General features: G+C 42.8%; 1 protein-coding gene across 1 annotated transcript in view; it reads left to right on the top strand.

The window, feature by feature from the left end:
- Nucleotides 1-22,379, top strand: part of CSMD1 (CUB and Sushi multiple domains 1) — a 1,979,019-nt gene extending 1,956,640 nt beyond the window's left edge. The window contains exons 67-70 of the mRNA XM_037894193.2: nucleotides 1,221-1,333; nucleotides 2,922-3,009; nucleotides 12,583-12,715; nucleotides 20,757-22,379. Coding sequence (XP_037750121.1) covers nucleotides 1,221-1,333; nucleotides 2,922-3,009; nucleotides 12,583-12,715; nucleotides 20,757-20,916 — 494 coding nt within the window. The 3' untranslated portion in view covers nucleotides 20,917-22,379. The remainder of the gene's footprint in view (nucleotides 1-1,220; nucleotides 1,334-2,921; nucleotides 3,010-12,582; nucleotides 12,716-20,756) is intronic.
- Nucleotides 22,380-23,342: the final 963 nt, after the last annotated feature.

Genomic DNA, 23,342 nt, shown 5'->3' with positions numbered 1-23,342 from the left:
CATACATCCCAAGGCCAGGAAAGACCATTTATTCTGACCTACTATATAACACAGGCCATAGGATTTTCCCAAAAGAATTCCTAGAGCATATATTTTAGAAAAAAAACATCCTATTGTGATTTAAAATTGTCAGTGATGGTGAATCCAGTAAATTGTTCCAATGGTTAATTACTCTTCATTAAAAATGTATGCTTTATTTCCAGTCTGTTGGGGTAAAACACGTCTTTGAAATTTAAACTGACAGTGTTATTGCAACAAGGCAGGACTTCAGTACACATTTAGAATTTCTGAATTTGTCCATGGAGAAACAAGTATTCTTGCAATTTATTATTAAAGTTAAAGTCGGTACAAAAACATATTATTATTAATCATGTTTATTATGCTTGTGCTTAAGAGGCAACCAAGAATGGGACCATATTGTGCAAGATATTTTTCAGACACAGAATAGTAGACAGTCCCTTCCTGGAAGTGTTTACACTCTAAATAGACAAGATATACTCATTGTGCAGGAAATGATATAATAGATAAGCTGAGAAAACAACGTGATGTCAGCAAACATCATGTTAGATCCACATATTTTGGGGGGAATGGGAAGTTAAGCTAAATGGAAAGGGAAAGAAAAGGGGGTGAGAGGGACAAGACAGAAAAGAAGAAGATAAAAGTGGCAAAGTGTGGAGTGAAGCTGGGGTGAAAAGACTGTAGAGAAGAGGGGAAAAGGGGAAGGGAGAAGATGGGAGCAAACAGCCACTCAGCATAGGGCAGAGAAAGTCCAGTCAAAACTGTAGAAAATTCTCTGAGTGTCTGGATGTCCCTGCATTTGCTGCTTCTGCTACCATCTGTAGTCTCTGGCTGTCTCCTTTCTTCAGTTTTCCCCCCAAAGCCACATGGTTAGGGGGCGGGGGGGTATTGGGGAAGAGGGGAGACACCACCTGGATCCAAGTGCCCCTCGGAGAGTGGGGGTGTCCAGCAAGGTGCTGGGGTGAGGAATGGCTGGCCCCATTTTATCCCCTCACTGCCAGTGCAGCAGTCCCTGATTTGGATACTCCTAGAGTACAAAGAATATCCTAGAACTAAAGTCATATATGTGGTATGGAATATTTTTCACAATAGATACTTTGGTTCATGGAGGTCATTAAAATAAGTTCTTTTAAATGTTAACTACATGGGATACCATTTAAAAACTTGTTTAAAAGACATATTTTACACTCTTCTCTTAATAGGTGTTTACAAGAAAGAAGAGGCTCATTTGCTTTTAAAAGTCTTTCAGATTAAAGGACCTGTGGAAACTTTTGTAAGCAAGTTTGAAAATGATAACTGGGCACTAGATGGCTATGTAAGTAAATCCGACTCTGTAAATGTGCTTGCTTGGCTTAAGGCAGCCTCTAGTTTCCTATATCTTTTTTATTTAGATTGTTGAACACAACAATGTACAGAAGATACCCATATTTTTCTTTTTCTAAGAGAAATGTGTGTCCCTAGCCTCTGTTTGCCAGGAGCTGGGAATGAGCAACAGGGGATGGATCACTTGATGACTACCTGTTCTGTTCATTCCCTCTGGGGCACCTGGCACTGGCCACTATCTGAAGACAGGATAACTGGGCTAGATGGACCTTTGGTCTGACCCAGAAGGGCCATTCTTATGTTCTGAAATGTATATACTGTGTCCATATGCTCCGCAATATTAACATTTTTGCTACGCTGTAAAAAAAGAAAGTAGATATACATATGTTCCTATGTTTGTGGTTTGTTTTAGAACAAATACGTGAGTTTTTTTCTTTTATAAACATCACTTTTTTAATGTTGTTCTATAGATAATTAAGTGTACTTTAATAATATGTTGAGGAGTGTTGTTGTCTTTAAGAATGCAAGAGTGAAGTTATGAAGTTACAGAAATATAGGCTGATGGACTGTGTGTGTGATGCAGTAATTGTCTTCCCTTATTAAGAAATAACACAGCTTTGACTCAGATTCAGTAAAACCGATGTGTAGCTGTTATGCTGACATCTAGAGAGATATTTCCTATATCTTACATTTGATTTCACTTATAAATTTCACTTACTTGTTGCAATGCCCTGGTATTTTCTTTTGCTCAATACTCAGCAGTGACCAGAGCTGAGCAAATAATTGATTTTTTGTTTTGCTTCTTTTTTTTTTTACTCTCCAAAAGAGTAACTTTTTGTTTGCCTGAAGCCTTTTTATTTCTTGATTTTTTTTTATTGCATTTTATTTCTGTCGTCCCCCCCCACACACACACACTTTCTGTTCTGCTTTGCTTTTCTAAATAAATTTCAAAAGTAAACATCATTTTGAAATTACTTTTTAAATTAAAAAAAATTCAGATGAAACTATTTTCCAAATTCAGTTAAAATTCATAAATAGTTTCAGTGAACCCAAAGCTGCATTTTTTGACAAAAACAGTTATTTATCTGAAAAATTTCACTCAGTTCTAGTGGTAAGATTTGTCAGTTTTACTTTAGGCAAATAGATAAAGTTTCTTCACTCTCTGCTATATTCTCTTGTCCTTTACAATACTTAGTATAGAAAGTAATCTGCATACTGAAGATGCAGAGATTCTCTAAATGCATATACTAAATTAGTTATCTAAATCAAGTGGAAAGATGAACATTTAAGATTTTAAGTACTACCATTGTATGTAAGACTCTCATGTTCAAAATGAAAATATCATTTTCAACTGTTATTTTTTAAAACCTTTGTTAAGTTAATAGCTGTGATTTTTAAAATTTATAGATTGAAGCATACATGTTACCTTTACTTGTCAAAGGGTAAAAATGACTAAACTATAACTGACTCCAAATAATTATTCTGAATCAGACCCAATTAGAATGGATATACTGCCAACTGCAGAAGTGATTATTACTTATTTGTTTCAGACATCTTCCTCCCATTTTCATGTACTCTAGGTATCATCAGGGCTTGAAAGAGGTGTGTTTACTTACCAAGGTGATATGCATGGAAAAGACTTTGGAAAATTTATGCTCCAAAGGCAAGGTAAGAATGCATTTATGGAACTGCACTGTGTTTTATCTATTTGGCATTTTTACAGTGAAGGCATCAAATGACTGTGCCAGCATCCTAATTGAAGAAAGCGTATTTATTTTAGGGAATTACTACCATCAAACTTACAAAGGGTCTAAACTACTTAATAATTTAGTTGAAATGTATAATTAAAATTCTAATTGAACTATGTCATGTTACCATCTCATTTTTGATGCTATAGCAATCTGATGAGATGAACACAGGATGCTCCTATAAAGAACATCAGTGCAAATGTTCATGCAGTAATATATGATGATTATTTTGCTTTAAATGACTTTTTCAAAGTAGTGAGGCTGTCACATGTTGCTAAACCAATTTCTATTCAGCCGAATAAATTATATAGTTCTGAGAGCTTAGCCCTTTGAATTTAAGAACAAAGTCAAACAGATTTTTAATATTATTCGCTATGTGTTTGCTTGTTTGTGTGTATGTGAATATGTGTTTAGGGTGGGATTCTATTTGGGTGTCCAAAATTCATAATGAATCTTAGTCTGATGTATATTGCAGCTATAAATTTGAATGTGCCAGCAGCTGGTGAAAAACCAGGTATTCTCCCTCATATAAGTGCCTCATCAAATCCCACTGTAGACATGATGACCTTGTGACCCTGGAACCATTATAAAGCTGTTTAAGTACCATTAGTACATACATAGACAGCAACCCAGTGCTAAGGAGGCTGGAGCAAGCAGCCCTGCCAGTGTGCCATGTCCTTAGAAGGTGTAAATTGCTATGGCTCGAGTAGTTTCAATGGAGCTATGCCATTTGACACCAACTGAGGATCTGACCCTACATCCCTTCACATTTTGCCAGAACTCCCCTATGTTTACGTGCTCTATCAGTCTGTTCATCTGTGTGTGTCTGTGTCTGTATGAGTGTGTGCTTGTGAGACAGAGAGACACCATGATAACTTGGCTACCTCTTCCCTGATTCTTACAGACATACTGTGAAAGCAGAGCACCGGGACCTGTTCAGACATGCATCTGATGTAGCAGCCTTTGATATCTCATATACAGTAGAACCTCAGAGTTACGGACACCTCGGGAATGGAGGTTGTTCGTAACCCTGAAATGTCCATAACTCTGAACAAACTGCTCCTCAGCACAGACTGCTTGGAGCGGGGGCTCACAGCTCTGCAGTGGCTGCCTAGCAAATGTGGGTGGGGACAGGCAGCTGGGTCTAGCCCTTGGGCTACAAGGGTGATGAGTGAGGCACCCTGGGGCACCACAGTGTCAGTGGGCGCACAGTGCAGGCTGTGGACCTTTAAAACTGAGCTGCTCCTCCACAGTGCAGCATGCAGGCAGGAGCTCGGGTTCTGGCTCCAGCAACTTACATTCCAGGCCAGGTTTCAGTAGCAGTTCAGGAAGTTTCTTTCCCAGGCTTTGAGCTTGCAAGCTTGTCCCCCTCTCATCTGGGGGCAGGGAGAGGGGAAAATGGTGTTCCCCACCTCTTACCTGTAAGTGGCTGCCCCACACTGTAGTGAGTAGGGGTGGGGTTGGGGACAGGCAGCCCAGATGTGACCACCTTTAAGATGCAATATAGGCACAGGACAGTATTTGTTGGTTTGTTTTGTCTCCGCTTACTTCTTGTTCCCCATAGCGTCAGTCTGTAACTCTGGTGTTTGTATCTCTGAGGTTCTACTGTATAGCAGCTGTTTGTTTTGCCTTAGCCATGATTATAAAGATATATTCTTGGTTCCTTGAGGAAAGTGTGTCTCAGTCTGTTTAGCAGTAGATCATAGAATCATAGAATCATAGAATATCAGGGTTGGAAGGGACCTCAGGAGGTCATCTAGTCCAACCCCCTGCTCGAAGCAGGACCAATCCCCAATTAAATCATCCCAGCCAGGGCTTTGTCAAGCCTGACCTTAAAAACTTCTAAGGAAGGAGATTCTACCACCTCCCTAGGTAACACATTCCAGTGTTTCACCACCCTCTTGGTGAAAAAGTTTTTCCTAATATCCAACCTAAACCTCCCCCACTGCAACTTGAGACCATTACTCCTTGTCCTGTCCTCTTCTACCACTGAGAATAGTCTAGAACCATCCTCTCTGGAACCACCTCTCAGGTAGTTGAAAGTAGCTATCAAATCCCCCCTCATTCTTCTCTTCTGCAGACTAAACAATCCCAGTTCCCTCAGCCTCTCCTCATAAGTCATGTGTTCCAGACCCCTAATCATTTTTGTTGCCCTTCGCTGGACTCTCTCCAATTTATCCACATCCTTCTTGTAGTGTGGGGCCCAAAACTGGACACAGTACTCCAGATGAGGCTTCACCAATGTCAAATAGAGGGGAACGATCACGTCCCTCGATCTGCTCGCTATGCCCCTACTTATACATCCCAAAATGCCATTGGCCTTCTTGGCAACAAGGGCACACTGCTGACTCATATCCAGCTTCTCGTCCACTGTCACCCCTAGGTCCTTTTCCGCAGAACTGCTGCCTAGCCATTCGGTCCCTAGTCTGTAGCGGTGCATTGGGTTCTTCCGTCCTAAGTGCAGGACCCTGCACTTATCCTTATTGAACCTCATCAGATTTCTTTTGGCCCAATCCTCCAATTTGTCTAGGTCCCTCTGTATCCTATCCCTGCCCGCCAGCGTATCTACCACTCCTCCTAGTTTAGTATCATCTGCAAATTTGCTGAGGGTGCAATCCACACCATCCTCTAGATCATTTATGAAGATATTGAACAAAACCGGCCCCAGGATCGACCCCTGGGGCACTCCACTTGACACCGGCTGCCAACTAGACATGGAGCCATTGATCACTACCCGTTGAGCCCGACAATCTAGCCAACTTTCTACCCACCTTACAGTGCATTCATCCAGCCCATACTTCTTTAACTTGCTGACAAGAATACTCTGGGAGACCGTGTCAAAAGCTTTGCTAAAGTCAAGAAACAATACATCCACTGCTTTCCCTTCATCCACAGAACCAGTAATCTCATCATAGAAGGCGATTAGATTAGTCAGGCATGACCTTCCCTTGGTGAATCCATGCTGACTGTTCCTGATCACTTTCCTCTCATGTAAGTGCTTCAGGATTGATTCTTTGAGGACCTGCTCCATGATTTTTCCGGGGACTGAGGTGAGGCTGACTGGCCTGTAGTTCCCTGGATCCTCCTTCTTCCCTTTTTTAAAGATTGGCACTACATTAGCCTTTTTCCAGTCGTCCGGGACTTCCCCCGTTCGCCACGAGTTTTCAAAGATAATGGCCAATGGCTCTGCAATCACAGCCGCCAATTCCTTTAGCACTCTCGGATGCAACTCGTCCGGCCCCATGGACTTGTGCACGTCCAGCTTTTCTAAATAGTCCCCAACCACCTCTTTCTCCACTGAGGGCTGGCCATCTACTCCCCATGCTGTGATGCCCAGCGCAGCAGTCTGGGAGCTGACCTTGTTCGTGAAGACAGAGGCAAAAAAAGCATTGAGTACATTAGCTTTTTCCACATCCTCTGTCACTAGGTTGCCTCCCTCATTCAGTAAGGGGCCCACACTTTCCTTGGCTTTCTTCTTGTTGCCAACATACCTGAAGAAACCCTTCTTGTTACTCTTGACATCTCTTGCTAGCTGCAGCTCCAGGTGCGATTTGGCCCTCCTGATTTCATTCCTACATGCCCGAGCAATATTTTTTATACTCATCCCTGGTCATATGTCCAACCTTCCACCTCTTGTAAGCTTCTTTTTAATGGTTAAGATCCGCTAGGATTTCACCGTTAAGCCAAGCTGGTCGCCTGCCATATTTACTATTCTTTCGACTCATCGGGATGGTTTGTCCCTGTAACCTCAACAGGGATTCCTTGAAATACAGCCAGCTCTCCTGGACTCCTTTCCCCTTCATGTTAGTCCCCCAGGGGATCCTACCCATCCGTTCCCTGAGGGAGTCGAAGACTGCTTTCCTGAAGACCAGGGTCCGTATCCTGCTGCTTACCTTTCTTCCCTGCGTCAGGATCCTGAACTCAACCAACTCATGGTCACTGCCCCCCAGATTCCCATCCACTTTTGCTTCCCCCACTAATTCTTCCCGGTTTGTGAGCCGCAGGTCAAGAAAAGCTCCCCCCCCCCAGTTGGCTCCTCTAGCACTTGCACCAGGAAATTGTCCCCTTCGCTTTCCAAAAACTTCCTGGATTGTCTATGCACTGCTGTATTGCTCTCCCAGCAGATATCAGGAAAATTAAAGTCACCCATGAGAACCAGGGCGTGCGATCTAGTAGCTTCTGCGAGTTGCCGGAAGAAAGCCTCATCCACCTCATCCCCCTGGTCCGGTGGTCTATAGCAGACTCCCACCACTACATCACTCTTGTTGCTCACACTTCTAAACTTAATCCATAGACACTCAGGTTTTTCTGCAGTTTCGTACCGGAGCTCTGAGCATTCATACTGCTCCCTTACATACAGTGCTACTCCCTCACCTTTTCTGCCCTGCCTGTCCTTCCTGAACAGTTTATAACCATCTATGACAGTACTCCAGTCATGTGAGTTATCCCACCAAGTCTCTGTTATTCCAATCACGTCATAATTCCTTGACATCACCAGGACCTCCAGTTCTCCCTGCTTGTTTCCAAGGCTTTGTGCATTCGTATATAAGCACTTGAGATAACCTGCTGATCGCCCCTCATTCTCAGTATGAGGCAGGAGCCCTCCCCTCACAGACGTTCCTGCCTGTGTTTCCTCCCGGTATCCCACTTTCCCACTTACCTCAGGGCTTTGGTCTCCTTCCCCCGGTGAACCTAGTTTAAAGCCCTCCTCACTAGGTTAGCCAGCCTGCTCGCAAAGATGCTCTTCCCTCTCTTCGTAAGGTGGAGCCCGTCTCTGCCCAGCACTCGTCCTTCATGGAACACTTCTCATGACATCAATGGTGTCATGAGAAGAATTAAGACAACCAGCACAACAGCTTGACCTCTTGGGTTTTCTCAGCCTGCATTTGGGAAGAAAATACCTTGCTTCAAGTATCAGAGGCATTCCCAGCTTTTTCTTTTCTTTTCTTTTCTTTTCTTTTCTTTTCTTTTCTTTTCTTTTTTCTTTTTTTTTTTTTTTGTATTGCCATGTAGATATTTTCTGTTTTAAGTCTTGCTAGCAATCATCAGTATTTGCAGAAAATTGAGAAGCACAATGCGTTTTCTCATTTGTCATGATAATAACTCTGTCGGAAGAAATACACACTTCATATTGGGGTAGTTTTAATCACAACCAACTCTAAAGTCATTCATGATAAATAGAATAGACTATGTTGAAATAATGCTGAGTGTCTTAAATGAATAAAAATCCATAAAATTGAGAATTATAGAAAAGCCTCTTTCCTGGAAAGAAGACAGTATACATTTTCCCAAAGCCCAGCCTGAAACATAGGCAGCATTTCTCCCCAGGATTAAACTGACATGTAGGTGAAAATTAAGCTGTCTTAATTACAGATGGTATTTCTGAGTCATCTAAAACAAGAGGTGTCATTTGTGACATTGATAGTATGGGAGTCCACTGCAAGAGCACATAAACCAGTTTGTATTACTGATTTGAGAGTGGGTAATAGATCCTCCATAGTTAACATTTAAAAATAAAAAAGCCCCAGGCAGCTCTAATTTACTGTTGCTGCTGATGCTTCCAAAAGGTCTTTCTAGCAACTGGGGACTGCTGGTGTACACACACCCTTTCCCCCCACCCCTTCTTTTTCATATTAGTGCTGGCAGTGAAGAGAGGTAGGAGGCTTCCTTAGCAGCATCACACCACACCAGGATTCCTGTAGATTCATCATTAGCAGTTAAACCACCGCTAGAAGATCTGTCTATGACATTTAATTTGTAACCATTAACTTTTTCATGATAATTGTCAAATTGAAATTTAAAAAGAATAGAAACTGGTTTATGGTCTTGCAATTTGCTCATGTTTTACTAGTGTCACTCATTACTTTGCCAGATTTTTTGTAAAATGATGCTGTGAGCAGGAACCTGAAAAACCCCAATTGTAAGTTGAAAACTTATGCTAAAATTTGCAAACTTGCGCTACTGTGAGTGCAACAGGAGCTTTACAATGTCTACATAGTCTTGATAGGTAATTAAGACTTCCTTGGAACATTCACCCTATATAGTGTGTGGTAGACCCAGGCCAGTTGGGTACAGCAGAGTAGCCTTATTGGGATCCAGGAAGTGGGCGGGCAAAGCCCGCCCACTGCTAAAGGATCCCCCTCCAGCCTAAGGCGGGGGGGTCCACAGGACCTGGAAAACCACAGAATTACAGGGGACAGTTAATGAACAACAGGGACAGGAGTGCGGTCAAAGGGTCAAACGAAAGGAACCTGATGGGGATACCGAGCAGAGAACCCTGGACAGCGCCCACTGCTCCTCAAAGGCGTCAAGGGAGTCAGTGGATGCCGCCCAGAGGAACTCTGCCCAGAGGCGTGAACGGACGGAGGATCGGAAATAGGCCCCACAGTCACAGGAGACTCCATCAGCCAACCTCCTCACCCTGGTTTTATAGATGGCCACTTTAGCCAGGGCCAGGAGGAGGTTGACCAGGAGGTCCCGCGACTTAGTGGGGCCACGGACAGGGAGCGCATAGATAAGGAGGTGAGGGGAAAAGTGCAACCAAAATTTTAACAAACTATTTGTGAGGAGCCGGAATAGGGGCTTCAGCCTGGTGCACTCCAGGTAGATGTGAGCCAGGGTTTCCCTCATGCCGCAAAAGGGGCAGGTGTCCGGGATTGGGGTGAACCGCGCCAAGTACACGCCTGTGCTCACGGCCCCGTGAAGGAGCCGCCAACTGATATCCCCGGCGGGCCTTGGGACTAAGGTGGAATATAGGCTGGCCTACCGGGGCTCCTCACCCTCTAGAGGTGGAAGAAGGTCCTGCCACTTTGTGTCAGGGTGGGATGCGAGAGTGAGGACGTGAAGGGTGTGGAGCACGAGCGTGTACAGATGTTTCCTTGGCACGGTCTGGAACCGAACCGGCTGCAGCTCGATTAGCCCGCTCACGGTGAAGGGATGGGGGGGTCGGTTGGGTCCACGGGGCAGGGTCCCGATGAAAAGGTCCGGAGGGCCTGGGGTGGAGGGTGGGCGGGGCGCGCCTTCTCTTAGGACCCGGTCGAGGTAAACCCAAGCAGCGGGCGGCAAAGCAGCCCTCACCTCCTGAAGTATGCGCAGGGGAGTACGAGGTCTGGAGAGCTCCATGCGCTGAGTGAGCATCAGGGGATCCAGCCAGTCTCCCCGGTCATAGTCCAGGAGGTCTCCGACTCTGGTAAACAGCAGAGTAGCAGAAGGCAGATATACTGGCCACTGGATTAACAGTTTTCTGTTTCCTGGCTGACCAGAACAGGGGCTGCTCCAGGCTAATGAGAACGCCTGACTCCAATTAACCTGCAAAGAGTCAGGTGAGGCCATTAAGCTAATGTGACCACCTGACTCTAATTAAGGCCCCTCTGATAATATAAAAGGGCTCACTCCAGTCAGGCAGAGAGGAGCCAGGGAGAGGAAGTGTGGCTGAAGGGCTGGTTAATGAAGACACCCTCAAGTCATTGATAAGAAAGCCCTAAGGTAAGGGAGAAGCAGGAGCTGTGGGGAAGTGGCCCAGGGAAATGTAGCAACTCTGGCAGTAAAAGGTTGGCTGTCAACAGCTGCTACCATTAGGGTCCCTGGGCTGGAACCCGAAGTAGAGGGCGGGCCCGGGTTCCCCCCAGCCCACACTACAGAAACACCTCCTGGGAGGGAAAACAGGCCCTTGTCAGGACAGGAGGCTAAACTGTTTTGGCATGAGGCCGTAGGAGCAACAGAGACTGTGGGAATTCTCTCACCAACCTCAATTGCTGGCTTATGATGAAAAGGGCTCAGTAGACTGTATCCCTGGCTCTAGAGAGAGAAGGGGTACATGGACGGTTGCAGTGAGCCTCTGAAGCTAGCATAAACTTCCGGGAAGCGCGGGACCCACGGGGACAAGGTCGGAGCTCTGCCACAAGTGACAATATCAAACTCCAGGATTGATTTATCTGTTTTAGACTAGCAGTAAAAAATGTGCTAATGATCACATAATTTTGATCTAGTTTAACTCAACAAAAGCCCCAAAATTAAGATTCTAGCTTTAACTTACAATGACAATGTATTGAATCAAAGATAGACAAATACATAAGATCAACAAGTTAGCTTGCATGTTCTCAGAGATATTGATAATGATGAGCACCATAGACCAAAGTGGATCCAAAGGATCATTTACAGCTCATTATATAGCTGTATAATTGTCATAATTACACACACACACTTCATTTTAAAGGCTCAGCATACATGTACAAGATGTTAATAAAATATCCGTGTAAATACACAAATGTTCCTCCCAGCAATCAAAATAGAGTAAATAATGGTGCATTGAAGCCAAATAATTCTTACGTGCACATAGCAGCACTATGCTGACGTGTGACTTCAATAAAGATACCTCAGATTAATACAAACCATGGTAAATAGTTTATTATCTTGAAAATGGTCTTCTCTTCACCATATCTTTAGAGAAGCTTATAAATTGACAGAACTTGATGGAGGATTCAGATATTGCAAAATGTGTAATTCCAGTATTTTTCACCTAAGGGGTGAGGCAAGTCACCAGTCCAGCTGATCCACAGATTTCTGGGAGGTTTTCCATGACTTCACTGGGAGTTGAATTAAGCCCTAAATGATATATAGTAGTAATAAATAAAATAGATGTACATTTCTTAAAAATATCATTGTACCAAAGCAGCTTGTCTGATTTCCCTCTTTCCCTCTACTTCCCTACTGCAAATACAGAAAGAACTTCAGGAAGAAAGGTTTTGTTTGTTTGTTTGTAAAGTTTAGGGGGTGGAGTTAGTGTTCCAAAAAATGCTTGCCGCTGAAAGTGTTTTTTCAGCCTTAGTTATGATCACTTTTCTTTTTCACTGTTAAACTGACTGTAAAATTATCATGATTCTGTCATCATTATATAATATTTTCTTAATATGTTTTATAACTGTCCCTTCCATTTTTTTCATGTGTACCATTGAGTAGTACGTATATCTAACTTACCATTGCCTGTATTCTCCCTTCCTCCTCCTATTTTGGGGTTTTCCATATTCACTGGTTATGACTTTTTTCAAATTAGATTGTAAACTCTTTGGTGTGTTTCTATATATATATCCACCAAGATAAATCTGATGGGGGCCTTAGATCACTTCTGTAATATAAATAATAATCTTCTGTATTTTATGAATGATGTAATTTTATTAACAAAGTCAGAAAGTGTATTATTGCAGTATCTTGTAAAATAATATCATATGATGAATATTTTTAAGTCTTTCAAAAATTACTTGACTTGATAAAGGTTGCTTTCAAATCACTATAGATAGTTATTCACGAGAAATGCTTTAATGTAACACATTTTGAAATCTCTTATTTCAAATTTAAAAGCAAGTCCCACCTCCACCCCACACACTTCACCATAATGCACTTCATTTTTTCTTGCAGGAGAAAAAAAAAAAGAATTTTCACATAAGGTATGGTGGAAAATTGGAGATTTTACCTCTTCTGTTTCCTTTATTTTCAGGTCCTTTAAGCACAGATGCAGATCATTCAAATCACTATTATGGCACAAACAGCAGTTCTGTTGCAGCTGCCATCCTGGTACCATTCTTTGCCCTAATATTATCAGGGTTTGCATTTTACCTCTACAAACACAGGTACTGCGAATGTCATATTTTCAATAACCTAACTAGGTTTTTGTATTAATTTGAATGGGCAAATGTTCTGTTAACTGGGGAATTTCATGGTAAAGCTTTTTAATAGTCTCCTCTACTCTGAAACAACAAATATGTCTGCAATCTCCCACATAGGGGTTCAATACAGAGCAGTTCTTAATGGTGAACTCTTAGAGAAATTAATCACTGTGTTAAGGAGCAAAGAGCTGTAAACCTTCTTGGTTCGTTAGGCTGAATCAGATTGAAATCTCATGTCAGATAATTTATGCATTCATTTTAGGACTTTATTAAATAGAATATATGATGCTTCTTTCAAAGTGCTTATGAGTATTAATTATAAACGCTAGGAAATCCATAAATCCCATGAGGGAACAGCCCATAATGAGACTACTTACAGTACTTGCTGAGTAAGCTTATGAAAACCACTTCTAGAACTGGCATAGCTTCTGCTAATATGAAAATTATGCATGTTGAGTAGATAATGTGAACATAAATCAATTTTTTGTCAGAAATTTGGTTAAGAAACCTGAATATTTGCATCTAACATAATTTTGCTAGTACAAATTGAGTAGTTTTGGATTAGACCTTTCTGGAACAGAACATCTTTTTGTGACCAGCAGCAATACCATTCTGGCCTTCACCAGTATTACTTTCTGCGAGTAAAATATTGTAAACAGAGTTGGTTTACAAGCCAACAATCTCCAAAATGGCATTTACAATACATTTATTATTATTATTATTATTATTATTTTATCAACAATCTGCTGAGCTCTTTGATTCTTCTTCTTCATTTCATCATGATATTTCATGATGGCAAGAATGCACAGTGAAGTCCATCACTGACCTATGCCATAATTTCATAACACAGCTGTCCCCCTAACTCAGAATTAGATGGTATGGCAAGAAGAAATTGCTAAGGGATTTGGAGTTGTGGACTCCAGTGAAAATGTTATAGATCCTGGAGTTTAACAGTGTATTTGACTGAAAAGACTGTTCAAGGAGAACACTTAGATCTCCGGTCAAGAATCTACTTCTGGGAGAGATCGCGCTGTCCAACTTAACCAGCCCTCAGAGTCTTCATTCCTAGGGTATGTCTACACTACGAAATTAGGTCGAATTTATAGAAGTCGTTTTTTTAGAAATCGTTTTTAAATAGTTGATTGTGTATGTCCCCACACAAAATGTCTAAGTGCATTAAGTGCATTAACTCGGTGGAGTGCTTCTACAGTACTGAGGCTAGCGTCGATTTCCAGAGTGTTGCACTGTGGGTAGCTATCCCACAGTTCCCGCAGTCTCCGCTGCCCATTGGAATTCTGGGTTGAGATCCCAGTGCCTGATGGGGCAAAAAACATTGTCACGGGTGGTTCTGGGTTCATGTCATCAGGCCCTCCTTCCCTCCCTCTCTCTGTGAAAGCAACGGCAAACAATCGTTTTGCACCTTTTGTCCTGAGTTACCTGTGCAGACGCCATACCACATCAAGCATGGAACCCGCTCAGCTCACTGTCACCGTATGTCTCCTGGGTGCTGGTAGACGCGGTACTGCATTGCTACACAGCAGAAGCAACCCATTGCCTTGTGGCAACAGATGGTACAATAGGCCTGGTAGCCATCATCGTCATGTCCGAGGTGCTCCTGGCCACGTGGGTGTAGGGACTACATTAGGAGTGACTTGACCAGGTCACTCTCTTTAGTCCTGCAGGCAGTCCTAGTCTACCATCTTTTGGTGAGCAGGCAGGCAATATGGATGGCTAGCAGTCCTATTGTACCATCTTTTGCCAGGCAAGCAGGAGATGAGGATGGCTAGCAGTCCTATTGTACCATCTTTTGCCGGGCAAGCAGGAGATGTGGATGGCTTGCAGTCCTTCTGCACCATCTGCTGCCAGCCAAAGATAGACGGAGTGGATCAAAACAAGAAATAGACCAGATTTGTTTTGTACTCATTTGCTCCCCGCTCCCTCCGTCCCTCCGTGACGTCCTGCCTGAAATACTCCTGATGTAATGCTACTCCCTTTGTTGATTTTAATTCCCTGTAAGCCAACCCTGTAAGCCATGTCGTCAGTTGCCCCTGACTCCATCAGAGCAATGGCAGACAATCGTTCTGCGCCTTTTTTCTGTGCGGACGCCATACCACGGCAAGCATGGAGCCCACTCAGCTCACTTTGGCAATTAGGAGCACATTAAACACCACGCGCATTATCCAGCAGTATATGCAGCACCAGAACCTGGCAAAGCGATACCGGGGGAGTAGGCGACATCAGTGCGGTGACGTGAGTGATGAGGACATGGACACAGACTTCTCTCAAAGCATGGGCCCTGCCAATGTGGGCATCATGGTGCTAATGGGGCAGGTTCATGCCGTGGAACGCTGATTCTGGGCCCAGGAAACAAGCACAGACTGGTGGGACCACATAGTGTTGCAGGTCTGGGACGATTCCCAGTGGCTGCAAAACTTTCGCATGCATAAGGGCACTTTCATGGAACTTTGTGACTTGCTTTCCCCTGCCCTGAAGCGCAAGAATACCAAGATGAGAGCAGCCCTCACAGTTGAGAAGCGAGTGGCAATAGCCCTGTGGAAGCTTGCAATGCCAGACAGCTACCTGTCAGTCGGGAATCAATTTGGAGTGGGCAAAACTACTGTGGGGGCTTCTGTGATGCAAGTAGCCAAAGCAATCAAAGATCTGCTGATATCAAGGGTAGTGACCCTGGGAAATGTGCAGGTCATAGTGGATGGCTTTGCTGCAATGGGATTCCCTAACTGTGGTGGGGCCATAGACAGAACCCATATCCCTATCTTGCCACCGGAGCACCAAGCTGACGAGTACATAAACCGCAAGGGGTATTTTTCAAAGTGCTGCAAGCACTGGTGGATCACAAGGGACGTTTCACCAACATCAACGTGGGATGGCCGGGAAAGGTACATGACGCTCGCATCTTCAGGAACTCTGGTCTGTTTGAAAAGCTGCAGGAAGGGACTTTATTCCCAGACCAGAAAATAACCGTTGGGGATGTTGAAATGCCTATAGTTATCCTTGGAGACCCAGCCTACCCCTCAATGCCATGGCTCATGAAGCCATACACAGGCAGCCTGGACAGTAGTCAGGAGCTGTTCAACTATAGACTGAGCAAGTGCAGAATGGTGGTAGAATGTGCATTTGGACATTTAAAAGCACGCTGGCGCAGTTTACTGACTCGGTTAGACCTCAGCGAAACCAATATTCCCACTGTTATTACTGCTTGCTGTGCGCTCCACAATATCTGTGAGAGTAAGGGGGAGACATTTACGGCGGGGTGGGAGGTTGAGGCAAATCGCTTGGCTGCTGGTTTCGCACAGCCAGACACCAGGGCAGTTAGAAGAGCACAGGAGGGCTCGGTGCGCATCAGAGAAGCTTTGAAAACCAGTTTCATGACTGGATAGGCTACGGTGTGAAAGTTCTGTTTGTTTCTCCTTGATGAAACCCCCCGTCCCTTGGTTCACTCTACTTCTCTGTAAGCTAACCACCCTCCCCACCTCCCTTCGATCACCACTTGCAGAGGCAATAAAGTCATTGTTGCTTCACATTCATGCATTCTTTATTCATTCATCACACAAATAGGGGGATAACTACCAAGGTAGCCCAGGAGGGGTCGTGGAGGAGAGAAGCACCAGGAGGGGTGGTGGAGGAGGGAAGGAGAAGGCCACACAGCACTTTAAAAATTTACAATTTTAAAACTTATTGAATGCCAGCCTTCTGTTGCTTGGGCAATCCTCTGTGATGGAGTGGTGGGGTGGCCGGAGGCCCCCCCACCGCGTTCTTGGGCGTGTGGGTGAGGAGGCTATGGAACTTGGGGAGGAGGGTGGTTGGTTACACAGGGGCTGTAGCGGCGGTCTGTGCTCCAGCTGCCTTTCCTGCAGCTCAACCGTACGCTGGAGCATTTTAGTTTGATCCTCCAGCAGCCTCAGCATTGAATCCTGCCTCCTCTCATCACGCTGCCGCCACCTTTGAGCTTCAGCCCTCTCTTCAGCCCGCCACTTACTCTCTTCAACCCGCCACCTCTCCTCCCGGTCATTTTGTGCTTTCTTGCACTCTGACATTGTCTGCCTCCACGCATTTGTCTGTGCTCTGTCAGTGTGGGAGGACAGCATGAGCTCAGAGAACATTTCATCATGAGTGTGTTTTTTTTCGCCTTCTAATCTTCGCTAGCCTCTGGGAAGGAGAAGATCCTTGAAACACATACAGCTGGTGGAGGGAAAAAAGGGGACAGTGGTATTTAAAAAGACACATTTTATAGAACAATGGGTACACTCTTTCAATGGGTACACGGTAAACCTTGCTGTTAACATTACATACATAGCACATGTGCTTTCGTTACAATGTCGCATTTTGCCTCCCCCCAGCGCGTGGCTAGCCCCTCCCGCCGCTCCTCCCCGTGGCTAACAGCGGGGAACATTTCTGTTCAGCCACAGGCAAACAGCCCAGTAGGCACAGGCAAATCTGAGTTTCCCCTTAAGAAAAGCACCCTATTTCAACCAGGTGACCATGAATGATATCACTCTCCTGAGGATAACACAGAGAGATAAAGAACGGATGTTGTTTGAACGCCAGCAAACATACACTGCAATGCTTTGTTCTACAATGATTCCCGAGTACATGCTACTGGCCTGGTGTGGTAAAGTGTCCTACCATGGAGGACGCAATAAGGCTGCCCTCCCCAGAAACCTTTTGCAAAGGCTTTGGGAGTATATCCAGGAGAGCCACGAATGCCAGGGCAAATTAATCATTAAACATGCTTGCTTTTAAACCATGTATAGTATTTTAAAAGGTCCAGAGGTCCCTTCTCCGCCTGGTGGGTCCGGGAGGCAGTCTTGGGTGGGTTCGGGGGGTACTGGCTCTACGTCCAGGGTGAGAAACAGTTCCTGGCTGTCGGGAAAACCGGTTTCTCCGCTTGCTTGCTGTGAGCTATCTACAACCTCATCATCATCTTCTTCCTAGGGTAGTGGTGGCTGAACCCCCTAAAATGGCATGCAGCCCATCATAGATGCAGCATGTTTGGGGCTCTGACCCGGAGCGGCCGTTCGCCTCTCTGGTTTTCTGGTAGGCTTGCCTCAGCTCCTTAAGTTTCATGCGGCACTGCTTCGGGTCCCTGTTATGGCCTCTGTCCTTCATGCCCTGGGAGATTTTGACAAATGTTTTGGCATTTCGAAAACTGGAACGGAGTTCTGATAGCACAGATTCCTCTCCCCATACAGCGATCAGATCCCGTACCTCCTGTTTGGTCCATGCTGGAGCTCTTTTGCGATTCTGGGACTCCATCATGGTCACCTCTGCTGATGAGCTCTGCATGGTCACCTCTGCTGATGAGCTCTGCATGGTCACCTGCAGCTTGCCACGGTGGCCAAACAGGAAATTGAAATTCAAAAGTTTGCGGGCCTTTTCCTGTCTTCCTGGCCAGTGCATCTGAGTTGAGAGTCCTGTCCAGAGCGGTCACAATGGAGTACTCTGGAATAGCTCCCAGAGGCCAATACCATCGAATTGTGTCCACAGTACCCCAAATTCGACCCGGCAAGGCCGATTTAAGCGCTAATCCCCTTGTCGGGGGTGGAGTACGGAAATCGATTTTAAGAGCCCTTTAAGTTGAAAAAAAGGGCTTCATCGTGTGGACGGGTTCAGGGTTAAATCGATTTAATGCTGCTAAATTCAACCTCAACTCCTAGTGTAGACCAGGGCCTAGTCATGTCCAGTTCCACAACGGGGAAATCTGTTGTACAGTGTCAAGGAATCCACAGGAGATCATCTTGGAAGCTGGAAAGTGAAAGGCAAGAGCTGCCAGTCTATGAATCAATTGTTAGGAAGGGGGATCTAAGCATTAAACTAAATTCAGCAGAACTGTACTAGACTTACAGCCAAAAGGTCTTATTGGAGACTAGTTTAAGGAGGTTTATGGTGTGTTATGTGAACACTGGAGGCTAAAAAGTTGGGATTTTTCCTTTCTACTTGGTCCAAACATTTAATGAGAGAGTTTAAACTTGGTTTTCAGGAGAACAGCTGTATGTATATTGTTTATGCAGACCTGCCTGTTTTTATCATATACAAATAAATGAGTGAAGATGTTACTTGTTAACTTGATATTTGACTGACCATTTTCCCTTTTCTGTATTTTCTACATATGCTATGCCAATAAACCAAGATTTTTAGACAGTTTTTCAGTGTCCCTTTCAGAATCCTCGGAATTAATTATTGACACACAGATCCATATGAAAATAAAAGAATATCCATTGACATCTCAGTATTCTTAATTTTAGAAAGGCATCCTAGAGGCACTGCTGGGGGAGAGAAATGAAGGCTCTTAGCTGCGGGAGAGAAATGAAGGTCGCTTTAAACTCACAGCCCAGGGGGAGGGTAGCTTTAAGGAAGCTAGGCTGCCTGAGGGGCTGGGGAGAGAGCCAGTGTAATTTAGATAGCCCTAAGGGCCTGTCTAAATTATAGCCAGCTTCTGGGGCTGCCCCAAGAGCCACAGTACAGCCTAGAATCTCCACAATGAAAGTCCTGTGGTTCTGTCCCCAGCAAACTCTTCTGGTCTCCAGCCCCATGCCCTCATCGAGGCTTTTGAGGGGGATTTCAGAGGGTAGATGTATGGCTGTTTTCGAAATGTCTGTGCCAATAGACGTCTCCTCCAGCTGGAACCAGGGCTTTGGGGTTCCTTTACAGAGTAGCAGCCCTTTTCCCTGGCATAAAGGGGCCAGAGCAGGACTGAGGACCTCAACCCAACATCACACTTTACCAACTAACCAAAACAATAATTGAAAGAGATAAAATATACTTATATTTAGGAAAACTCCCAAATGAAGATTGACAAACACATTTTTCTGTCTCTAAATGGAAAGAAAATAGTACTTTGCAAATTGCAGAATTATTTTCAGGTTATCAATGTGCATAAATGGATAACTTTAAAACAAAAACTAATCTGGGTAGATGATCTCTTAATTACTATCTACAATTCAATCATTTACAAAAAGTTTATGGTTCCATTCTGCCTTTGCCAACAGCTTCATTCTTAGATATTTTTCTAAATAAGTTTAGATATATTAAAACCAAACCTCTAAATTATAGAATTCCTGATTGATTTTTCTTCCCCAATTCAGACAGCACTGCAAATCAAGTGAAAGAGATTTGGGAGTAGGCCACTTATTTACATGTCTAAATATAGAGTGGGATGCCTTACTTTTGGAGCCCAGTCTGAAAATGTTTATCTAATATTTTCCAATCAATTTAACGGAAATCTTCTCCATCCCTCCATACTCTCCTTCTCCATCCTGTGTTCTATTAGTTAATTTTCCTAAGCTATATGTGGATTATCCACTTTCCTCCCCAGTTTTGCTGCCCAGACTAAGATGTTGGTAGGGAAAAAACATGAAACCCTCTGGCTTCACAGAGATCCAGGGAAATTGGCTAATTAAATGTGCTACTGTGATTCTGATACTAAAATCCTGTAAAAATATCACACTATTAGAATAATTATACTAAATGTTTATTTTACTAAAGTTGAACTAAGTGCTTAAATTCTGCAGAGGAATAAGAAGTTTTTTCTCCCCCATTCTACTTATGGCAGTTGTACGAGTCTTAAAACGAAGATGTCAATAGAAAATATTAAGTACTGGTACTGATGATTTTTCATCCCTTTCCTATTCCAACTCTCTTCTGTTTTGGCTGTCATTATTGGCACTGAAAACAGACTATAAAGTTATCATGCTACTGACAGATTTTGCTAGAGAAAATGTATAAGTATGTTTGGCCTACATGTTTCTGTTCCTTTTAATGTCAGCTCACTCCTAGAAATTTTTGTTCTCGTCATACTTCAATACTTTTTATACATAGTTTTCATAGTTCCTAAAGTTTTGAGAGGTGAGCTCCCTCTATCACCGTTAAGAATTGCTGCAAAACTAGTATGGATCGGCTGCAATAATTACAAAAACTTGTAGTAGTTATGAATTTTTCTTTTTAATGTTTATTGATTATGTGTATTTTTTTCTTTCCCTGTTTTCAGAACAAGACCAAAAGTACAGTACAATGGATATGCTGGTCATGAAAACAGTAATGGACAGGCTTCATTTGAAAATCCCATGTATGACACAAACTTAAAGCCCACAGAGGCAAAGGCTGTGAGGTTTGACACGACTCTAAACACAGTTTGTACAGTGGTATAGCCTTCAGTGCCCAATATGACTGATTCATAGCCATACCTCTGATGGACAAGCAGTAATTCCTTTGGTGCCATATACCAGTTTCCCTTCTTCTCTTGGCTTTGCTGCTGTAATCTTTAACATCTTCTGTTGGCATACATGCAGCTAAATTTTTCTGGTAAAACGTGACAGTCTTCTGGGGATCAGAAAAAGAATATTTTTTTCGTCTTAAAGGTGGATTAAAATGCTTGGCTGCATCGGCTTCAGATCAAGGCACACTCTAAGGAAGACTGTCAAGTCATGCCAATTTGTTATATTTAATGCCTCAGACTTTCATATTTGTATGTGGCTGGATGCCTTTCAATGCAATCTTCTGGGCACTTGGATAAATCCTTTGGGTACTGTGACAAATGATAGCACCACAGATTATCCCCAAGAATAGGAACATTTTGAAGAAAAAAGCTTTCTTGAAGGAAAAGACAACCTTCCTCAAGGTTGCACACACCTACAAATGCTTTACCATTGAAATCTTGTTACAATTAAAGCAACCTACGGTACATCTCAGATGTTCATACATAGGGCGGTTTGCAAATTTCCCAGTCACCTGTTGTATTGCAAAATGTTAATGCACAATTTTTTGCACTAGTGTGTTATGAATGACTGAGTAAGATACTGGTAAAAAACATACAGGGTTTATATACACAATCCATTGTATATGAACATTCACTCACTCTTGGTCAAGCAAAACATTCCATTGTAAGTTTACTTAGTGTGGTAGAGAATGACCCCCATACTTTAAAAAAGGTTAAAAAAAACTTGTGCGATGGAAGAGAGAGTATTTTTATTCTTTTTCATTATCTGAATTTCTCTGTAGACATCAGTACAAATCACTGGAGACTTCCAGCCAGAAAGACCCAATTTCTAGTAAATCTTCATTTCCAATAATATTTTCTTCCAAAATCAGTCATTATTGTCAGTATCATACAATTTAACAGCAGGGGGGTTAGCAGCTATTGCTGCTTGCCATGTACAAATGTGAATAGTAATTTATTTTAGATAGCTCATAAAGCCCGTGAGCCTGCGCTCACAATACAGTCTTCCCTTTTGCATTTTTTCCATTTTTTCTTATGATATGACATCATTTTCTGATGTTACACTGAACTAAAACACATTACAGTAGCATAGGTAAACCCAGTGAAAATTGTCTATAACAAGCTATCATTAATTTTCTACGCAGAACAAAAGCAAAATATTCAGCTGTCTTTGCTGTCTGTTTCTTTTTGTTTTGTTTTTTTGGTTGGTTTTTTTTTTGAAAAACACATTGATTATTGCTTTTGTACTCATACAGTTTGACAGAGAAATTTTGAGATTTGTAAGTATGAATTGTTGGCAGTGATGTAGCTAATGTTTGTTTAGGACTATTGGTAATTTTTTTGGAAACAAAAATAGGAAACAAATATATTGGTGATTAGATTGAAATATCCCTTGAAAATTGTGAAATTGCAGGGAATAATATCATTTGATTTTAATAAGACATTGAGCTCAAAAACTTAGATTTTTTTTTTAGAACTGAAGTACAAAACAACTCAATTTTTAAATTCTGAAATCCAAATTTATCATTGACGATTATGAAAAATGTTTCTGAATTCAATATGGGGAGAGTCTGGCTATTCAACATAACACCAAAAAGAACTGTTAATCCAACTGATGATTTCTCAGCTAATGCTGTAGCACAGAAGAAGTTTCAAAAGTAATCCTTGATCAGTTTAGAGAATGCTACATCTTTTAGATGGCAAATACCAGCAATACTATCAAGTATCCTAGGGCCTCCAGCAGTTATTGTCTTCACATCAGTAAGAAAATACCAAGATCATGTAATAAGTAATCCTTTTCAGACAGTTCCCTCTTCATTTTTGTTGGTGGTGGTTTGCATATTAATTTACATTTATGTGTCATATCCTAGAGATCTGCACATTTTCTCAAAAAGGCCAAAAATGATCAGATCAGAATCTGTGTCCATTTCCTCCCATTTCTGCTGCATTGCACAGGCATTTATTTTGTTAAGAGAGAGCGTCCCACAGCTTAATGGGTCAGGTCATTAGCGGCTAAACTGAGATCCCATATGTGGATTCATAAACCTAAGATTTTTGTCAGCTTTTGAAAATTTGTACTACTGTTTTGGGAGGTGTTTTGTGGTGGCAATGACAGGAAAAATCTCAAACTTGACTAATTCAAAAGAGATGTAAAATGCTAACTAAGTCGCCTGTATTGATGCTGTCTAGTCCTAACTTTCTGTCCTCCTGTCCAGTGATCTATGTACATTGAGGATCACGGGAAAAGGAGGAGGGATTCATAAAAGAAAACAGAGATATCAGAATAAATGATTTTGCTTTTCATTTTATAGAGTCCTGATCCTGCTAATCCTTTGTCAGGTCATTATATGTTCATTG

This window comes from Chelonia mydas, chromosome 3, assembly GCF_015237465.2.
Source record: "Chelonia mydas isolate rCheMyd1 chromosome 3, rCheMyd1.pri.v2, whole genome shotgun sequence".
Lineage (NCBI taxonomy): Eukaryota > Metazoa > Chordata > Testudines > Cheloniidae > Chelonia > Chelonia mydas.
Note: the sequence above shows the minus strand (reverse complement) of the source record. Positions and strands in the feature narration are given on the sequence as shown.